This window comes from Armigeres subalbatus, chromosome 2 (genome assembly GCF_024139115.2).
Source record: "Armigeres subalbatus isolate Guangzhou_Male chromosome 2, GZ_Asu_2, whole genome shotgun sequence".
In the NCBI taxonomy this organism is placed as follows: Eukaryota; Metazoa; Arthropoda; class Insecta; order Diptera; family Culicidae; genus Armigeres; species Armigeres subalbatus.
In genome coordinates, this window is record NC_085140.1 from 187,290,606 (window position 1) to 187,306,203 (window position 15,598).

Sequence of the window (15,598 nt, forward strand, 5' to 3'; positions counted from 1 at the left end):
GGTGACATGAACGCACAGGTAGGAAGGGAGGAAATGTATAGACGGGCCATCGGACCGGACAGTCTGCACACCGTATCGAATGACAACGGCCAACGATGCATAAACTTCGCAGCCTCCCGCGGAATGGTAGTCCGAAGCACCTTTTTTCCCCGCAAAAATATCCACAAGGCCACATGGGATCACCTAACCAAGAAACGAAAAACCAAATCGACCACGTTCTAATCGACAGTAAATTCTTCTCCGACATCACGAACGTCCGCACTTACCGCAGTGCGAATATTGAATCCGACCACTACCTCGTTGCAGTATGCCTGCGCTCAAAACTCTTAACGGTATACAACACGCGTCGAAGTCGAACGCCGCGGCTTAACATTGGGCGGCTACAAGACTAGCCCAAGAATACGCGCAGCAGCTGGAAGTGGCACTCCCAACGGAAGAGCAGCTAGGCGCAGCGTCTCTTGAAGATGGCTGGAGAGATATTCGATCTGCCATTGGTAGCACCGCTATCGCTGCACTTGGCACGGTGCCCCCGGATCAGAAAAACGACTGGTATGACGGCGAATGTGAGCAGTTAGTAGAAGAGAAGAATGCAGCATGGGCGAGATTGCTGCAACACCGCACGAGGGCGAACGAGGCACGATATAAACAGGCGCGGAACAGACAAAACTCGATTTTCCGGAGGAAAAAGCGTCAACAGGAAGATCGAGACCGTGAAGAGACGGAGCAACTGTACCACGCTAATAACACACGAAAGTTCTATGAGAAGTTAAACCGTTCACGTAAGGGCCACGTGTCACAGCCTGATATGTGTAAGGACATAAACGGGAACCTTCTTACGAACGAGCGTGAGGTGATCCAAAGGTGACCATCGACTAGCACCAATTGCAAGGGAGTTCGTGGGGCAGTACCAGGCGGATTTTATGGACGAACGCTCCACCACAGACCAGGTGTTCGCCATTCGCCAGGTACTGCAGAAATGCCGCGAATACAACGTGCCCACACATCATCTATTCATCGACTTCAAAGCCGCATATGATACAATCGATCGGGACCAGCTATGGCAGCTAATGCACGAACACGGATTTCCGGATAAACTGACACGGTTAATCAAAGCGACGATGGATCGGGTGATGTGCATAGTTCGAGTTTCAGGGGCATTATCGAGTCCCTTCGAAACCCGCAGAGGGTTACGGCAAGGTGATGGTCTTTCGTGTCTGCTATTCAACATCGCTTTGGAAGCGGTAATACGAAGAGCATTAATTCCGGCTCGAGTGGTTCGAGTGGTTCAATTTTCAAAAGGTCCGTTCAGCTATTTGGCTTCGCCGACGACATAGATATTATGGCACGTAACTTTGAGAAGATGGAGTAAGTCTACATCAGACTGAAGAGGGAAGCCAAGCGGATCGAACTAGTCATCAACACGTCGAAGACGAAGTACATGATAGAAAGAGGTTCAAGAGAAGACAATGTGATCCACCCACCGCGAGTTTGCATCGGTGGTGACGAAATCGAGGAGGTACACGAATTTGTGTGACTGCCGAAAACGATACCAGCAGAGAAATCCGGAGACGCATAATGGCTGGAAATCGTACATACTTTGGACTCCGCAAGACGCTCCGATTGAATAGAGTTCGCCGCCGTACCAAACTGACAATCTACAAAATGCTCATTAGACCGGTAGTCCTCTACGGACACGAGACCTGAACGATGCTCGTGGAGGACCAATGCGCACTGGGAGTTTTCGAAAGGAAAGTGCTGCGTGCCATCTATGGCGGACGGTACGTGGAGGAGGCGAATGAACCACGAGTTGCATCAGCTGTTGGGAGAACCATCCATCGTTCACACCTTCAAACTCTCTTTAATATGTCCACTAAGTAAGCAAGGATGCTAATATAATTTTCTCGAAATTAATTTATTGGCTTTTTTTGGTGATAATTATACTACTTAAAGCGAAAGGGAGTAGATGAAAGTAATGAAGATACAGATTCGATTGACACCGCAAGCGAGCGGCAAGTGTGAAATGGATAGAAACTGGAGATTAGCAGAGGACCATATGAGAGAATGAAACATTGTTGAAGCCGCTGTTATGCTGCATAACGTCCACCCGAGAACGGCTTGGATAGTGACGTAGTGATCACTGTACCAAGACAGGCAAAATAGCAGCGATTTCAACCCGCTAATATGCGGTTCGGCAAGCGTAAATAGTTCTATTGATTCGTGGCATATTTTCGAAATTCATACAAGAGCGCGCTAATGGCCTGTTTACATATGAGCTAGTTCTAGCGGATAGCGCACTGTCCGACAATACTAGCACGATATTAGCATCATGTAAACAGGAATTGTCCTAGCTAATAAGCGTTTACATTAATCTAATTTTGCGCTAGTATTGTCCGATAGTGCATTGTCCGCCAGAACTAGCTCATATGTAAACGGGCCATAAATCTCTTCACGCATAACTCTCGCAAGCCCATACTTCGCCCAAATTGAATCTTATTCGAACTGTATTTCATCAATTTTTCGCCAATTGGATTCTATAATTAGGAAAGCTTTGATCACCGCGTGACTTTATCGAAATTAATTTATTGGCTTTTTTCGTTGATAATTATACTACTCATAACGAAAATGAGTAGATGAAAGTAATGACAATACAAATTCGATTGACACCGCAAGCGAGCGGCAAAGGTGAAATGAATAGAGACTGAAGATTAGCAAACGACCATATGAGAGAACATTCATTACTTTCATCTACTCCTTTCGCTTTGAGTAGTATAATTATCACCGAAAAAAACCAATAAATTAATTTCGATAAAGTCACGCGGTGATCGAAGCTTTCCCAATTAATATAATTTTCAGAGTTATAAATTGATTTGCTCTATGTTATTTTAAAATTTCATTTAACTATAGGGGATATTTGGCAAAATCAGATACTATTCAACCCCCTAGGAAAAGTCACATTTCATTCTCCAGATAATTCGCCGATTTTCTCAAAATTTGCTCGAGCTTTCAATTTGTGTGTTCTGATAAATTGAATAAAAACGGTTCAACGTATAAGGGATATTGGACAAATCGAGACACTGGAGGGACACTTCAAAAAAGGAATAGCCTTTTGATATGCCCACAATAGTCTTCAAGGATCTCAGTACATTTTCCTAAAATGGAAATTGATTTGTTTGAAAATATTTTTAAATTATAGGGGACATCAGACAAAAACAGACACTAAACATATTCCCAGTGAATAGTCCGAGGATAACACTATTTCATTGTCCGGAATTCCATAACTGACAGTAACTCATTTGATGATCTCCTCGAATTTTAAATTTGTATCATCTGAATCATTTTATAGGGGGTATTAGACAAAATTAGACACTTATCCGTGTTTAACAATATATGGGAGGCCCACTATGATATTTCCGTAACACAAGTCAAGGTTTTCCCTGTCTTTTCGATTGATGTGAACATATGCATTAGCAAAATTCTCTATTTGTAGGGGAAATTGGACAAAATAGGACACTTCCAGTATTCTAACGGCAAAGGGGTCGGCACCATCAGATTCTTTGTATTTTTGAGATTTTTTTAAGGTAATCTCCAGATATGTACATACCGTGGTTGAATTGCGTCCGTTTTTTGGCTCGAATTTGCACACTGTGCACTGGGGCAAAATGGCCTCACTCATAAAATAACTATAAATGCAAAATGGCCTCACTCATAAAATTACAATGAATAATTATTTATCCATCATTGAGCTCCATTGGAAAAAAAATACCAAAATCCCTTCATATTCACTCAAATTTAACGATTTACTCTACCACCACATCCGTAAGATTGTAGTTCAACCCACTTTTTGTGTGTTTTAAAATTCAGTTTATTTGTCAGTTCATTAACAGTTAAAAGAGTTTACAAATTTAAAAATTAACGTCCAAGTGAAAGTTCAATGAATTTACATCTACAACATCGTTACTTAAATTAACAAAATTGATGTATCCATTAAGAAAAAACAAACAACCATGCGTTCACCATCATTTTACATGCAATTGAGCCATTTTAGACCACCATTCGAGTGTTTTGCACCAGGCCTATTTTTAAAACATTTTTAAATGCGTTAGAAAGCCATAAAAAAAACGTTATTGTTTTGAACAGGAGATCATTGTAAAATGTAGCTGGGTTTGTAAATTTCGCACCTATACATTGAAATGGTTGGGTATTTTTGTTTATATGGGCGAAAACATCGAAAAATCTTAAGGAGTGCATTTTGGACCGTTCTCCCCTACTTTCAATCGCGTCTACTCTGTCGTCCTTCTTAGCCTAGTAGTGGTCCGATGCGCTGCTACAAAGACCAAGACAAGAAATAGGCTCGATTTCCCTCTGGTATCGTCGTGATATACGAATGCAAAAATTGTAACTTGGCTTAGAAGCCTGGAGTTATAACTATGGAAGCGCTTGATGAACACATTGGAAATTTAGCTTAGCATATTTTCAAAAATCAAGCTAAAAATAATAAATTTTTAAAACAATTTTCAAAAGCTCATTTTTAATAGAACTTTTTGTTCATTATTTTTCCATCTTGATCAATAGTGCAAAAAACTATATTAGTTATCTGATTGAGTTGATTGAGTCAGCTGATTTTTAGTTGATTGTTTAACATGTATCTATAAATATGTTTTAAATACTGATCCAGTGCTTATTTTATACAGCCCCAATCATCACTAAATGACAGGATGTATATCTTCTAGAGTTTACATTTCCTTTGAGGCAATATAACTCACGAACGGATGGATCAATTTGCAAGATTTTCTCACAAATCGATTCGCATTGAGCTCAGCTGTGTTTATATACACTAAGAGCTGTTAAATTTGACTGGAAAAGATGGAAAATTATCAAAATGCATGGCGTTTTCATGAGTTCTGGAGAAAGGCATTAGGCACGTCGCGGACCCCACAAAAATACAAAAAATATGAATAAGTGTTTTTTGTTTTGGCCATAACTTCTGTATCATAGTCCGATCTGAACAATTTTCAATGGCAAACAATGGAACAGGATTCCCCGTCATATAAAACCTGTTGCGAGTAATCCGGACAATGCCAAGTTCCAAAAATTTTGGCGAGAAAGGCAATACACTTATCAATATTTTGAAACCAGAGTCCATGTGACAAAATGTGTCCTAAAGATGTTTCAAATTTAGGAAGAAAATCTCGTTTTAAACCTCTTAGTAAGCGTGTCAACAGTAGTGCCCCATTTGCCAACCGTGCGACACAATTAATATTAAACCACATCACACATATTCTAATCGTACCTAGGTGCAAGGCTTCACGATCCAAGTGTCCACTCTATTTTATAGGATCACACATAGTTTTTATCTGCTGATCATATCTTCCATTCTAGATCTACCATGCGGAAATACAAAAGAACAATATTCTGAGCGATCACACACCTCATCAAAAGTTCTGCTTCTGACAACTCGACGAAGCATGACATCGAAAACCTTGCCTTCCCGTATTGTTGCGTCTGGCTCAAAGCTATTCTAGAACTGATTTAGCTTCCTCTATCAACGGTGCAAAGCATTATCTAGATACATTCAACGCGACCGGCTTAGGTGGGTAGTGAATGGTTTCGTGAGTTTGGTTCGAGTAGAAGTTCCATTGACCCGCTAAAATTAATTAGTGTAGTTTTTCGTGACTAACCAGCCCGTTTAGTAAGCACATAGGCAGGGTCCCCGAAGGCCCACTAAACCATATAAAATTATGTTTTGACGTCACAAATAAAACCGTCCTGATCTACTTGAATTGCTTTTTTTTTTTTTGCATCATATGCAAAGGAATGCATCATCGCTTTTTTTGCCTTGCCCGGTCGGATCAAGACTGGTCAGTTCCTTGCCAAGGCTTCGATCGCGATCTGCGTGCGGTGAGTATAGTGTTGAATTTAATCGTTGGGAAGCTCGCGTGTGCAATCGTATCAAATCAATGATTGAATACATACTTGCAGTCCAGTTGAGCATACCGAGCCATTGTCGCCATCGCCATAGTCCTTAGTATCAGTGTAGTAAAAGGCTTCGCTTTTAAGAAGTTGAATGGTTCATAGTTTATATTTTTCCACCTTGTAGAATCATCAGATGACGACGATGGTAAATGGTTGAGCAAGCAAGATATGAACGATCAATCAAAAGCGATACCGTACTTCGCATCATAATGGATGGCGGTGGAGTGGCTGAGTGGAATTGCAAAAATTTGCCACTCAGACCAGTAGTGTTGCAGCGCACGAGCCTCAGTTGTGCCTGAGCTACGTATGTTGCGTACGATTAGCCTTCGGGCAAGTATCACAAGTGGATGTCCGAGTAGGTGACTGGGCGACCGAAAAAATAGTCGTTTAGATATTAGTAATCAACTGGGCTGCTTCTGGTCGCCCAGTGTAGAGGTGTGCGCTGCCGCCAACATGTTTATATCGGCGCGCCACCGTTTAAAAATTATACCTGCTGTTCTATAATTTTCCTCCCCGATTTAAATTTGAGGAAGTCCACAGAATTTTTCTTAGTATTTCTTTAAGGTATTCAGTTGGAGCTACCTGGTAGCTTTGTTTGGCAAGGCAGAATGCGTCCCTACGTTCTCCTTACTTGGACACTGACCGACAATGGATTAGCCTATGATAGGCTCATTAATAGATTTGAATCATATTCCCAATTTCCAACTTATTGGCTCAATACCAAATTTCAAAACGACAGTTCGCAGATTTATTTTTTCCCCTATTGTACCCCACAACATCATTTTGAAACTCCATAGATCTTTTTTGTTGAAAAACCCAATGATTTCTCTAAATATTACATACAATTTTCCATTGAAATGTCTAAAAGCTCTCCTCAAAAAAAAAGCCTGATTGATCCACCTAGCGGTGTTTGTGCCTTTCCCGTACATTAGATATACTAAAACACAATAGGACAGGATTCCCCGTCGAAATTATGCAAACAAATCGGATTAAGATAAGTGCCTAAAAGATGAGTGAGTTTTATTTTGCGCACATACACACACGCACACACATACACACAGACAGACATCTCAATTCGTCGAGCTGAGTCGATTGGTAAATAACACTATGGGTCTCCGAACTTTTTATCACAAAATCGTCTTGTAAGTGAAAATATAGCCTTTTCGTTACACCTTGGTGTACGAGAAAGGCAAAAAAAACTTCGACTGGAAATTCCGAGAGATTTCCCGTTTAAATCCAAAGAAGTTCTCGTTGAAATGCAATTTTTGAACTAAGTTTGGCAGTAGCCATAATTAGCTATAGGCCAAAAGGCCGAAATATTATTAGGGCGAATATGTCGTTTTACCGAGTAAACAGCCAAAAGTTATTTGGCCGAAAATGTTATTTGTTCGAACAGTTCATTTGGCTTAGAAAATCTGTAGGCCGAGTAACTCAATTGGTCGAAAACGCTCATTTGGTAGAAAGGGGCATGTGGCCGAAATGGACATTCAGCCGAAAGTGTCGTTCTGCTGAATTGGTCATTTTGCCGAAAAAAAACGTTGAGCCGGATAGGTTATTTGGCAGAAAATGCCGTTTAACCGAAATGTTTGTTTTGCAGAAACCAAATGGTTTTGTTCCAAACGAACATTTCTACAAAACGGCATTTCCGGGAAAATGCTCATTCGTCCAAACGACTTTTTCGGCCAAACGACCATTTTTACCAAATGGCATTTTTGGTCAAATGATCACACGTATAGAAATATGCGGGTTAGGGATAAAAGTTCCGAAATCAAAAGGTCGGATCTATTACTATTGATATCCAATATCAACACTCTGGGACCAAATCTTTACTGTACGGCAAATCCTTCAAAAATGCCGTGAATACCAGGTCCCAACGCATCTTCTGTTCGTTGATTTCAAGGCGGCATACGACAGTGTAGACCGCGTAGAGCTATGGAAAATTATGGACGAGAACAGCTTCCCTGGGAAGCTTACCCGACTGATCAAAGCAACGGTGGATGGTGTGCAAAACTGTGTGAAGATTTCGGGCGAACACTCCAGTTCGTTCGAATCGCGCCGGGGACTAAGACAAGGTGATGGACTCTCGTGCCTGTTGTTCAACATTGCGCTAGAAGGTGTCATGCAGAGAGCCGGGTGTAACAGCCGGGGTACGATTTTCAACAGATCCAGTTAATTTATTTGTTTCGCGGATGACATGGATATTGTCGGCCGAACATTTGCAAAGGTGGCAGAACTGTACACCCGCCTGAAACGTGAAGCAACAAAAGTTGGACTGGTGGTGAATGCCTCAAAGACAAAGTACATGCTTGTGGGCGGAACAGAGCGCGACAGGGCCGGCCTGGGAAGCAGTGTTACGATAGACGGGGATACCTTCGAGGTGGTCGAGGAATTCGTCTACCTCGGATCCTTGCTAACGGCTGATAACAATGTCAGTCGTGAAATACGAAGGCGCATCATCTGTGGAAGTCGGGCCTGCTACGGGCTCCAGAAGAAACTGCGGTCAAAAAAGATTCGCCAAATGTGTCATGTACAAGACGCTAATAAGACCGGTTGTCCTCTACGGACATGAAACATGGACAATGCTCGAGGAGGACTTGCAAGCACTCGGAGTATTCGAGAGACGGGTGCTTAGGACCATCTTTGGCGGTGTGCAAGAAGACGGTGTGTGGCGGTGAAGAACGAACCATGAGCTCGCCCAGCTCTACGGGGAACCCAGTATCTAGAAGGTAGCTAAAGCCGGAAGGGTACGATGGGCAGGGCATGTTGCAAGAATGCCGGACAGCAACCCTGCAAAGATGGTGTTCGCTCCCTATCCGGCAGGTACGAGACGACGTGAATCGCATCGAGCGAGATGGGCAGACCAGGTGCAGAACGACTTGGCGAGCGTGGGGCGTATTCGAGGATGGAGAGATGCGGCCTCGAACCGTGTATTGTGGCGTCAAATTGTTGATTCAGTGTTATCTGTTTAGATGCAGACTAAATAAATGAAATGAATGAATCAGCACTCTGGGGTAAATTTTCCGCAAGATTTTGGTCCGCATGAAATTTAAATGGAGTGGGATTTTGGACGTTCCGTGCCGAAATCCAAGCCATCAGGCAGCAAGAAAAAAATGGAAACAAAATCTAATGAAAAGATTCTCATGGTATAAGCAACAATCAATATGAAACTGGAGATTTTTTTGTGGTTCCAGTTTCGTTAGCCATGAACGGTCTTCGGTACCCAGTAATAAAATCGTCGCTTCAGTACATAATCTATTGATACCCCCTTTGGAACAAAGTTTAGCGCTGCTGTCAAAGCAACATTTTCGTAAGTTGTTTTTTCTTCAAACAAAAACAATCCACACCAGTGGCGTAGCCAGAAAATAGGTCTGGGGGGGGGGGGTCCTGAACATTTTTTTTTTCAAAAAAAATTCTTCCAAAAATTTTGTCTTGGGGGGGGGGGTTATACCCAAAACCACCCCTGTGGCTACGCTTGTGATATGTAGGCAGCATCGAGCTTGAGTTTTAGCATTAGCATTAGCATTAGCATTGAGCAATTCGCACAAATTCGTAGGTGGTACAAGCCAAGACTATTGTATGAGAGTAGCATCACTTTCATCCGTTACCACAGATATTGATTTGGGACTAATCACTATCTCTTAGATGGAAGCAATGCACTCTCCAATAGTCGAGATCTGTCCTGGCCACGTCCTTGCGAATGCTGAGGAAGGGGAAGGATGGTTAGTTGGACATCTACTTAAGAAAGATGCAGAGAACTCTACGACCTCTCATAGGTGCCACGGGAGGTTTTTGGGATTGTGTGGGAGGTTATAACAGTAGGAATCGTTTTGGTAGAACGTGAAACACAGAAAGAACTAGGATAGAAATACAAAGTAGGAAAGGGACGAGCCTGGAATTGAACCCACGACCTCCTGCTTATAAGGCAGAAGCGGTAGCCTCTAGACCACCGAGCTCGTCATGCCTCACAGTCACAATATCCAATCAGCATCGAGCTTGAGTTTTCCACACAAAATTGCATCGTTTCGCTTATTTGCCGAAAAATGCTTTCGCTCCAAAAAGCGTCAAAACCCAATCGAAGAGTATTTTATGTTTAGGTATAGATTTACTATCCATTGTTTTAAGCAATGAAAGTTAATTTGATGAACACAGTCGAACATGAACGATTACCGATTCTCTGGGCTATGAGTGGGGTGAGGTTTGACTCGCACCTGATTTGAATCATGGATGAAATTAGAGAATTTGAATTTTCCCAACACTGCTACAAGGCTTGAGTAAAACAAACTATAGATATAATTTTGTCTACCTCACAGATCCACATTTTAATCTTGACTTCTGACTTGACTTGATCCATACAAAACGTATGCTTTAGTCAAAATCGTATATTTTTAAAAAATCTAATATTTCTTTAAAATACTGAGAAATAGTTGATTATGTATTCTATTTTTCTCTATTTCGCGGGGCATTATCTAGGAATAAGTTAAATGCGGGACGTTTCACGGGACGCTTTTCAGCGCGGGACAAATAGTGGAAACGCGGGACATCTGGTCACATTAAATAATAATGGCTCATATTGCCCCGTATGGTTGGGAACACAAATTGAAATCAATGCATTTTAAAAGTGCAATGCATTTGCAAAAGTGTGGGTTTGGACCTAGAAACCAAACCCCCCCCCTCCCCCAAGACAAAATTTCCAGAAGAAATTTTTTTTGAACTCCCTCAAATTAAAAAAATGTTCAGAAAACTCCCGCCCACACCAGTTTTCTGGCTACGCCATATAAGTAAGCTACATTTGAATGATGATTTTTTTAGCTATTCAGCATTTTTCAGAACGATTTCCTTAAGTGGGCTATATTGCCCCGATCACCCCTATTTATATATGTTTATACGAAAAATAGCGCAAGGGATCGCATCTTATCGTGATGACGGGTCGAACAAAATTTTTTGCGATCACTTCGGTTAGCTATCAAAAAAGGCTACACGCTTCAATTAAAACTGCGTTTACTCTACCTTGCCCTTGGTGTACAAGAAAGGTAAAAGCATGGAAAAACGTTATTGTAGGGTGCTGTCAATACGATACACCGCGCGGCTGTTGTAATGTTTCCAAAAGCGCAAATTCCACGCGGCGTTCCATAGTCGAAAGGAACAACCGCACCTTAGGAAACGCCGCAGTGTTATCTCCCCATAAGAATCGAGTATACTGGCAGCAAAAAGTGCGGTGCGTCGTTTCCCGCGTGTAATTTTAGGCAAATGCGTTAATAAACGCAGCTTCGAAATATTTTAATCAAATTATATTGATATTGATCCATAAAAGTTTTCTACAGAAAATTAATCTATCGAACCATATAAGATAACTGTTCCGATTCTTCATAATATATATTCCACGTTCTTTGAAAACAAAGAAATAAAAAGCCGGTTGTTGTATTTTTTTATCTTTGTGATATTTTCTGCTAGAGGGGAACACACCGACATTCTGTAAATGGAAAATGGATCTTTAGTGCAATATTGAAACTTTATTGAGATACTAATTTGTTTCATAACCAATCACATAATAAGAAAACCTTTAAATAAAATATTCAACCTTAAATATGTATTGGTTTCAACAAAATAGCACTTCTAAAAACCTCGTAGAAAAAATCAAATGTAAATTTCCGATTCCAAGTTGAGAAACAATGATGCATTTAGTTTACAGACAAAAGCTCGAAAAACACATTGATCGACGATAGCGCATGTTCAATAGCAAACTACGTGACGGACTTACCTTTCCTCTACGGACAAGTGTTCAAGCTCGGGAACCCAACACCAGTGCTCTTCGGGTGTGATAGTGATGAAAATTTGCGAAAAGTACACGAACGCCACAAAGAACGCGAACGGGATCATGAGCAGAAAGAGGATCTTCTGATATCGTCCAAACTCGCCTACATGCGGCAGTAGATCATCGAAGTCAACGATCGGTTTTTCCTGCACCGATGCACCGCTAGAGTTCAAGCTGGTGTTCTCGACATTATTCTTCCCTTTCAGCTCTAGTTCCTTTGTTTGGTTGGATTTGCTGGCGGACTGGACCGGACAGTCCGATACGAAACCATTATTGATCAACCCGTTCAGTTTGAGGTTGCTGCTCAGGTTACCCAAGCTGGTGGCGTTATTCAACGAACCCGGAATATCTTGGTCTTCTCCAGCGTGCACCACTGGGATACTTTCCTGTGGCTTCGGTGTCATGGCGATATTAATTATGTTCTTCTTTTTCTGATGAATCGATTGTTTCACTTTTTCAATTGTAGTAATCACTTCTGGTTCACTGACACTGACTTAGTAACACACGACACACTGATTACCCAGGATTTGCCAATTTAGATTTCTATTATACTTGTTGGATTGAGCACATGTTCCCTGACAAATTGTACCGTTTGAAACTTTTCTGCAAGTTAAACACAGATGGCTGCTTTTCGTTCCACTCTCCAGGAGGACGCAAGCGCCGGTTTCCTTGTTCTTCTCAAAAAAGAACTCAACGGTCCTAAACTACTGTTCGCGCTAGATTGAAGTCCTCCGTCGTCGATCACATCAATATATAATAAAATCTAGGAGCCAGGGATAGATACGATCACGCGCGCCCGCACGGCTTCAGGAGAGCAGATCTCGCCTACTGAGATTTTCTCCCATCACAGCATCCGTTCGTGAGAATAATTAGGTGACAAAGTCGCAGGAACGGCGCCAACAACTTAGATCGCTCCCCAGGTGAGAAGGAGGGTCCGGTCGCCTCGATCAGTGAGAGAGGGAACTATTTTCACAGGACCTCTTGTGCGGCGAAAGCCACGCGTTCGTCTCGAACATGAATTCACTATAATATATCGATCGATTACACGCTGAAGACGACCAAGTATATGCTTCTTCACTCGTTCCACCATTGATCGGCACTGGTTACTTATTAGTTTATGTTGTGATTACCTGTGTCGTAGGAAAATTGCACCTTCTTGCCAGACCAGAAGTGATCGTGTTCGTGCGGTGCGGATCGGCCGTTGCATGGCGTCGCGTCGGTTGAATGCCCACGTGCTGGAGCTCTCAGACGCGTCTCTCACGAAAAGTTTCAGAGAGCTTTTATGCTCTTTGTTTCTCAGTCGTTCTTCTCAAGCAGCAAGAAAATTTTCTTCAAAGCTTTCAGTGAAGTGAGCTTTTCGGTGGAACAAATAAGTTGAATTGCATTGCACTCTTCAGAACTTTCGATAATAATGATAGTGACTATAGGATCATTTTATATATAGAACAGGCTATACGTTGTACTGTGATTCAGCGCTTCTGAGTCGATTAGACCCGACACGTCTATTGAGCATCTCGGAACTATTTTACACACGTGCCGAATTATGAAGATGAGACTTTGGTGCTATCTCACCCCCAATGATGCGTTGTTTATATTTCGTGTAGTATTTTCATCCAATGCAAAGTTATATTGCCAAAAACTGAACGACCTTCGATTAAAATTGGAAGATGAGTCGTTAAAAATGTATTTTCATTATGCAAGGTACAAATCAGCGGGCCGGGAAGTAGTTAAGAGTGAGCTTGTTTAAACAACGCTTGGTAACGAAGGACTGCGTTTGTACATTTTGATTTACTCTTATTTAGCAAAAGTGAAAAAAAAAATTATGATAAACAAAATAAGGCGACTGTTCCAATTTCTATCTCACTATAACAAATAAACCTTGAATTGAAACAGATAAACGAAACACATTACGTACGACGACCGTTTTAAAATGTCAATCCAATGGTGATAAGTCAATGGATGATGTCGAAACAGAAATATCATAATTGCTTGGATATGCGTCAGTCTAAGTGATTAAAATGGAGAAGAAATCTTTAGCCAGAAGCCGCTTTCGATTCTACAAAAAAATTAGGTGATAAAATTTTATACAGATTTCCCCAACATTTTATACAGATTTACCCTACATGAAAAAAGGACTAATGACCCCAGGTGGGTTGAGCCTTTCTTTCCTGTTGGTTTGGTACTTGGAAGACACCCATCGCCACCGTTTAAATTTGAACGTCATGATCACCGCTTTATAAGTCGTACTTTTGCATTACATACACCGTAACCAATTCAATATTTTACGGTGTTCTACACGCAAATTTGGCTGCAACTGACGATTTAAAAAAAAAAAAAAAAAACAAAATAAAAATTCAAAAGCATAGGTTTGTTTTAAAGACCAACCATCTCCTCGAAGATTATCTTTCGGCAAGGTTGCTCATGGGTGACATGACTTTAGCACTACACCTTTCTAACCATCAGACTGGGAACAATGTGAATTTTATATTTGTCGAAATAAATATTAATCATAAACGAATTCAGTAAGGGGACAATCATTTCCTATGTGCTATTTGCGGTGGTCAAAGTTGAAACACTTCGACATTCAAAAGGTCGTTTACCGTGTCTCCGACCGGAAGCACGATTTTATATTCGTGAGGTACGTATCAAATTGATCTTTCACTTACTTTGAAATAGGGGTGACCGGCGGATGATAAACTCATTCATATACATGCTTTGTCCATTTGTCTTTTTTTAGAAGGCTCTTCATTGCTTCTATAATATCACTTAGAACAACTCACAATTGAAAAATTGTCCAATTAACGAACAAAATAACGTGTAGCTGTTATTTATTTATTTATTTATTTACTCAAGGAGGCAGCAGTTCAAGCTAGTCTGTTGATTGCAATATTCAAATTAATTCATGAAAAAATGTTAGTTAGGTCCTTTTAAAAAGTTAAACGAGATTTGATATGTCAGTCGAAATTGCCTTTTTTTATGAAACGGTGTTCTAGTAGGTCAACCATATTATCTGTTCAAATGATGTTACCGCTAGGTAGAAATACGAGTATTTCGAATATAATCATGAAAGTGTAGTTCGCTGTAATGACGCTATTTTCGTTAATATTGACTTAGTAGACTTCTTTACGTGGTAAATTCAACATGTATTTAAATAATATAGTGTATTTTGACGGCTAGGTCAGAATAATTTTAGTTGAGTTGTCTTGATCAACTTCACCCCAAACCAGATTACTAAAAAAATTGTGATCATTTAATTTATTTTAATAAATGCGAACGCATTTCAGGAAACTAAATATGTTGATTATTGCAACGTATAGCACTACATGATTTTAAAATATTTATTTCGATAAGAAAATTATTTTGAGCTTTTTAGTGGAATGTTTTCACCTGTCATAAGACGAGTTTATACAATCCCATTGAATTCCACCACTTAATTGTATCTTGACAGATACGTATTTCGACCTCAAAAGTAAGGCCGAGTCGACTCGAGTCGAGTCAAGTACGAGACACTGAAGACGGCCTTACTTTTGAGGTCGAAATACGTATCTGTCAAGATACAATTAAGTGGTGGAATTCAATGGGATTGTATAAACTCGTCTTATGACAGGTGATTTATTTCGATTTAAAATGTAAACACACATTGTCATTGCATGTTTTGTCTTAAAAGTGATCATCTTCCCCCCAGATGACGGTACCACAGCGATTTTTTTAAAGATGCAGCTACCATAAGCATTTTTTAAAAAAATGCTTATTTCAACTTTGATAGCGTAGAGCTTTTTGTCTCCCCGGTTTTTTGGTGCATATAAAGAACAA

General features: G+C 40.7%; 1 protein-coding gene across 1 annotated transcript in view; it reads right to left on the reverse strand.

The window, feature by feature from the left end:
• Positions 1–12,537, reverse strand: part of LOC134211394 (organic cation transporter protein-like) — a 105,230-nt gene extending 92,693 nt beyond the window's left edge. Inside the window, exon 1 of the mRNA XM_062688201.1 lies at positions 11,732–12,537. Within this exon, the coding sequence (XP_062544185.1) occupies positions 11,732–12,189 (458 nt within the window). The 5' untranslated portion in view covers positions 12,190–12,537. The remainder of the gene's footprint in view (positions 1–11,731) is intronic.
• Between the last annotated feature and the right edge of the window lie 3,061 nt (positions 12,538–15,598).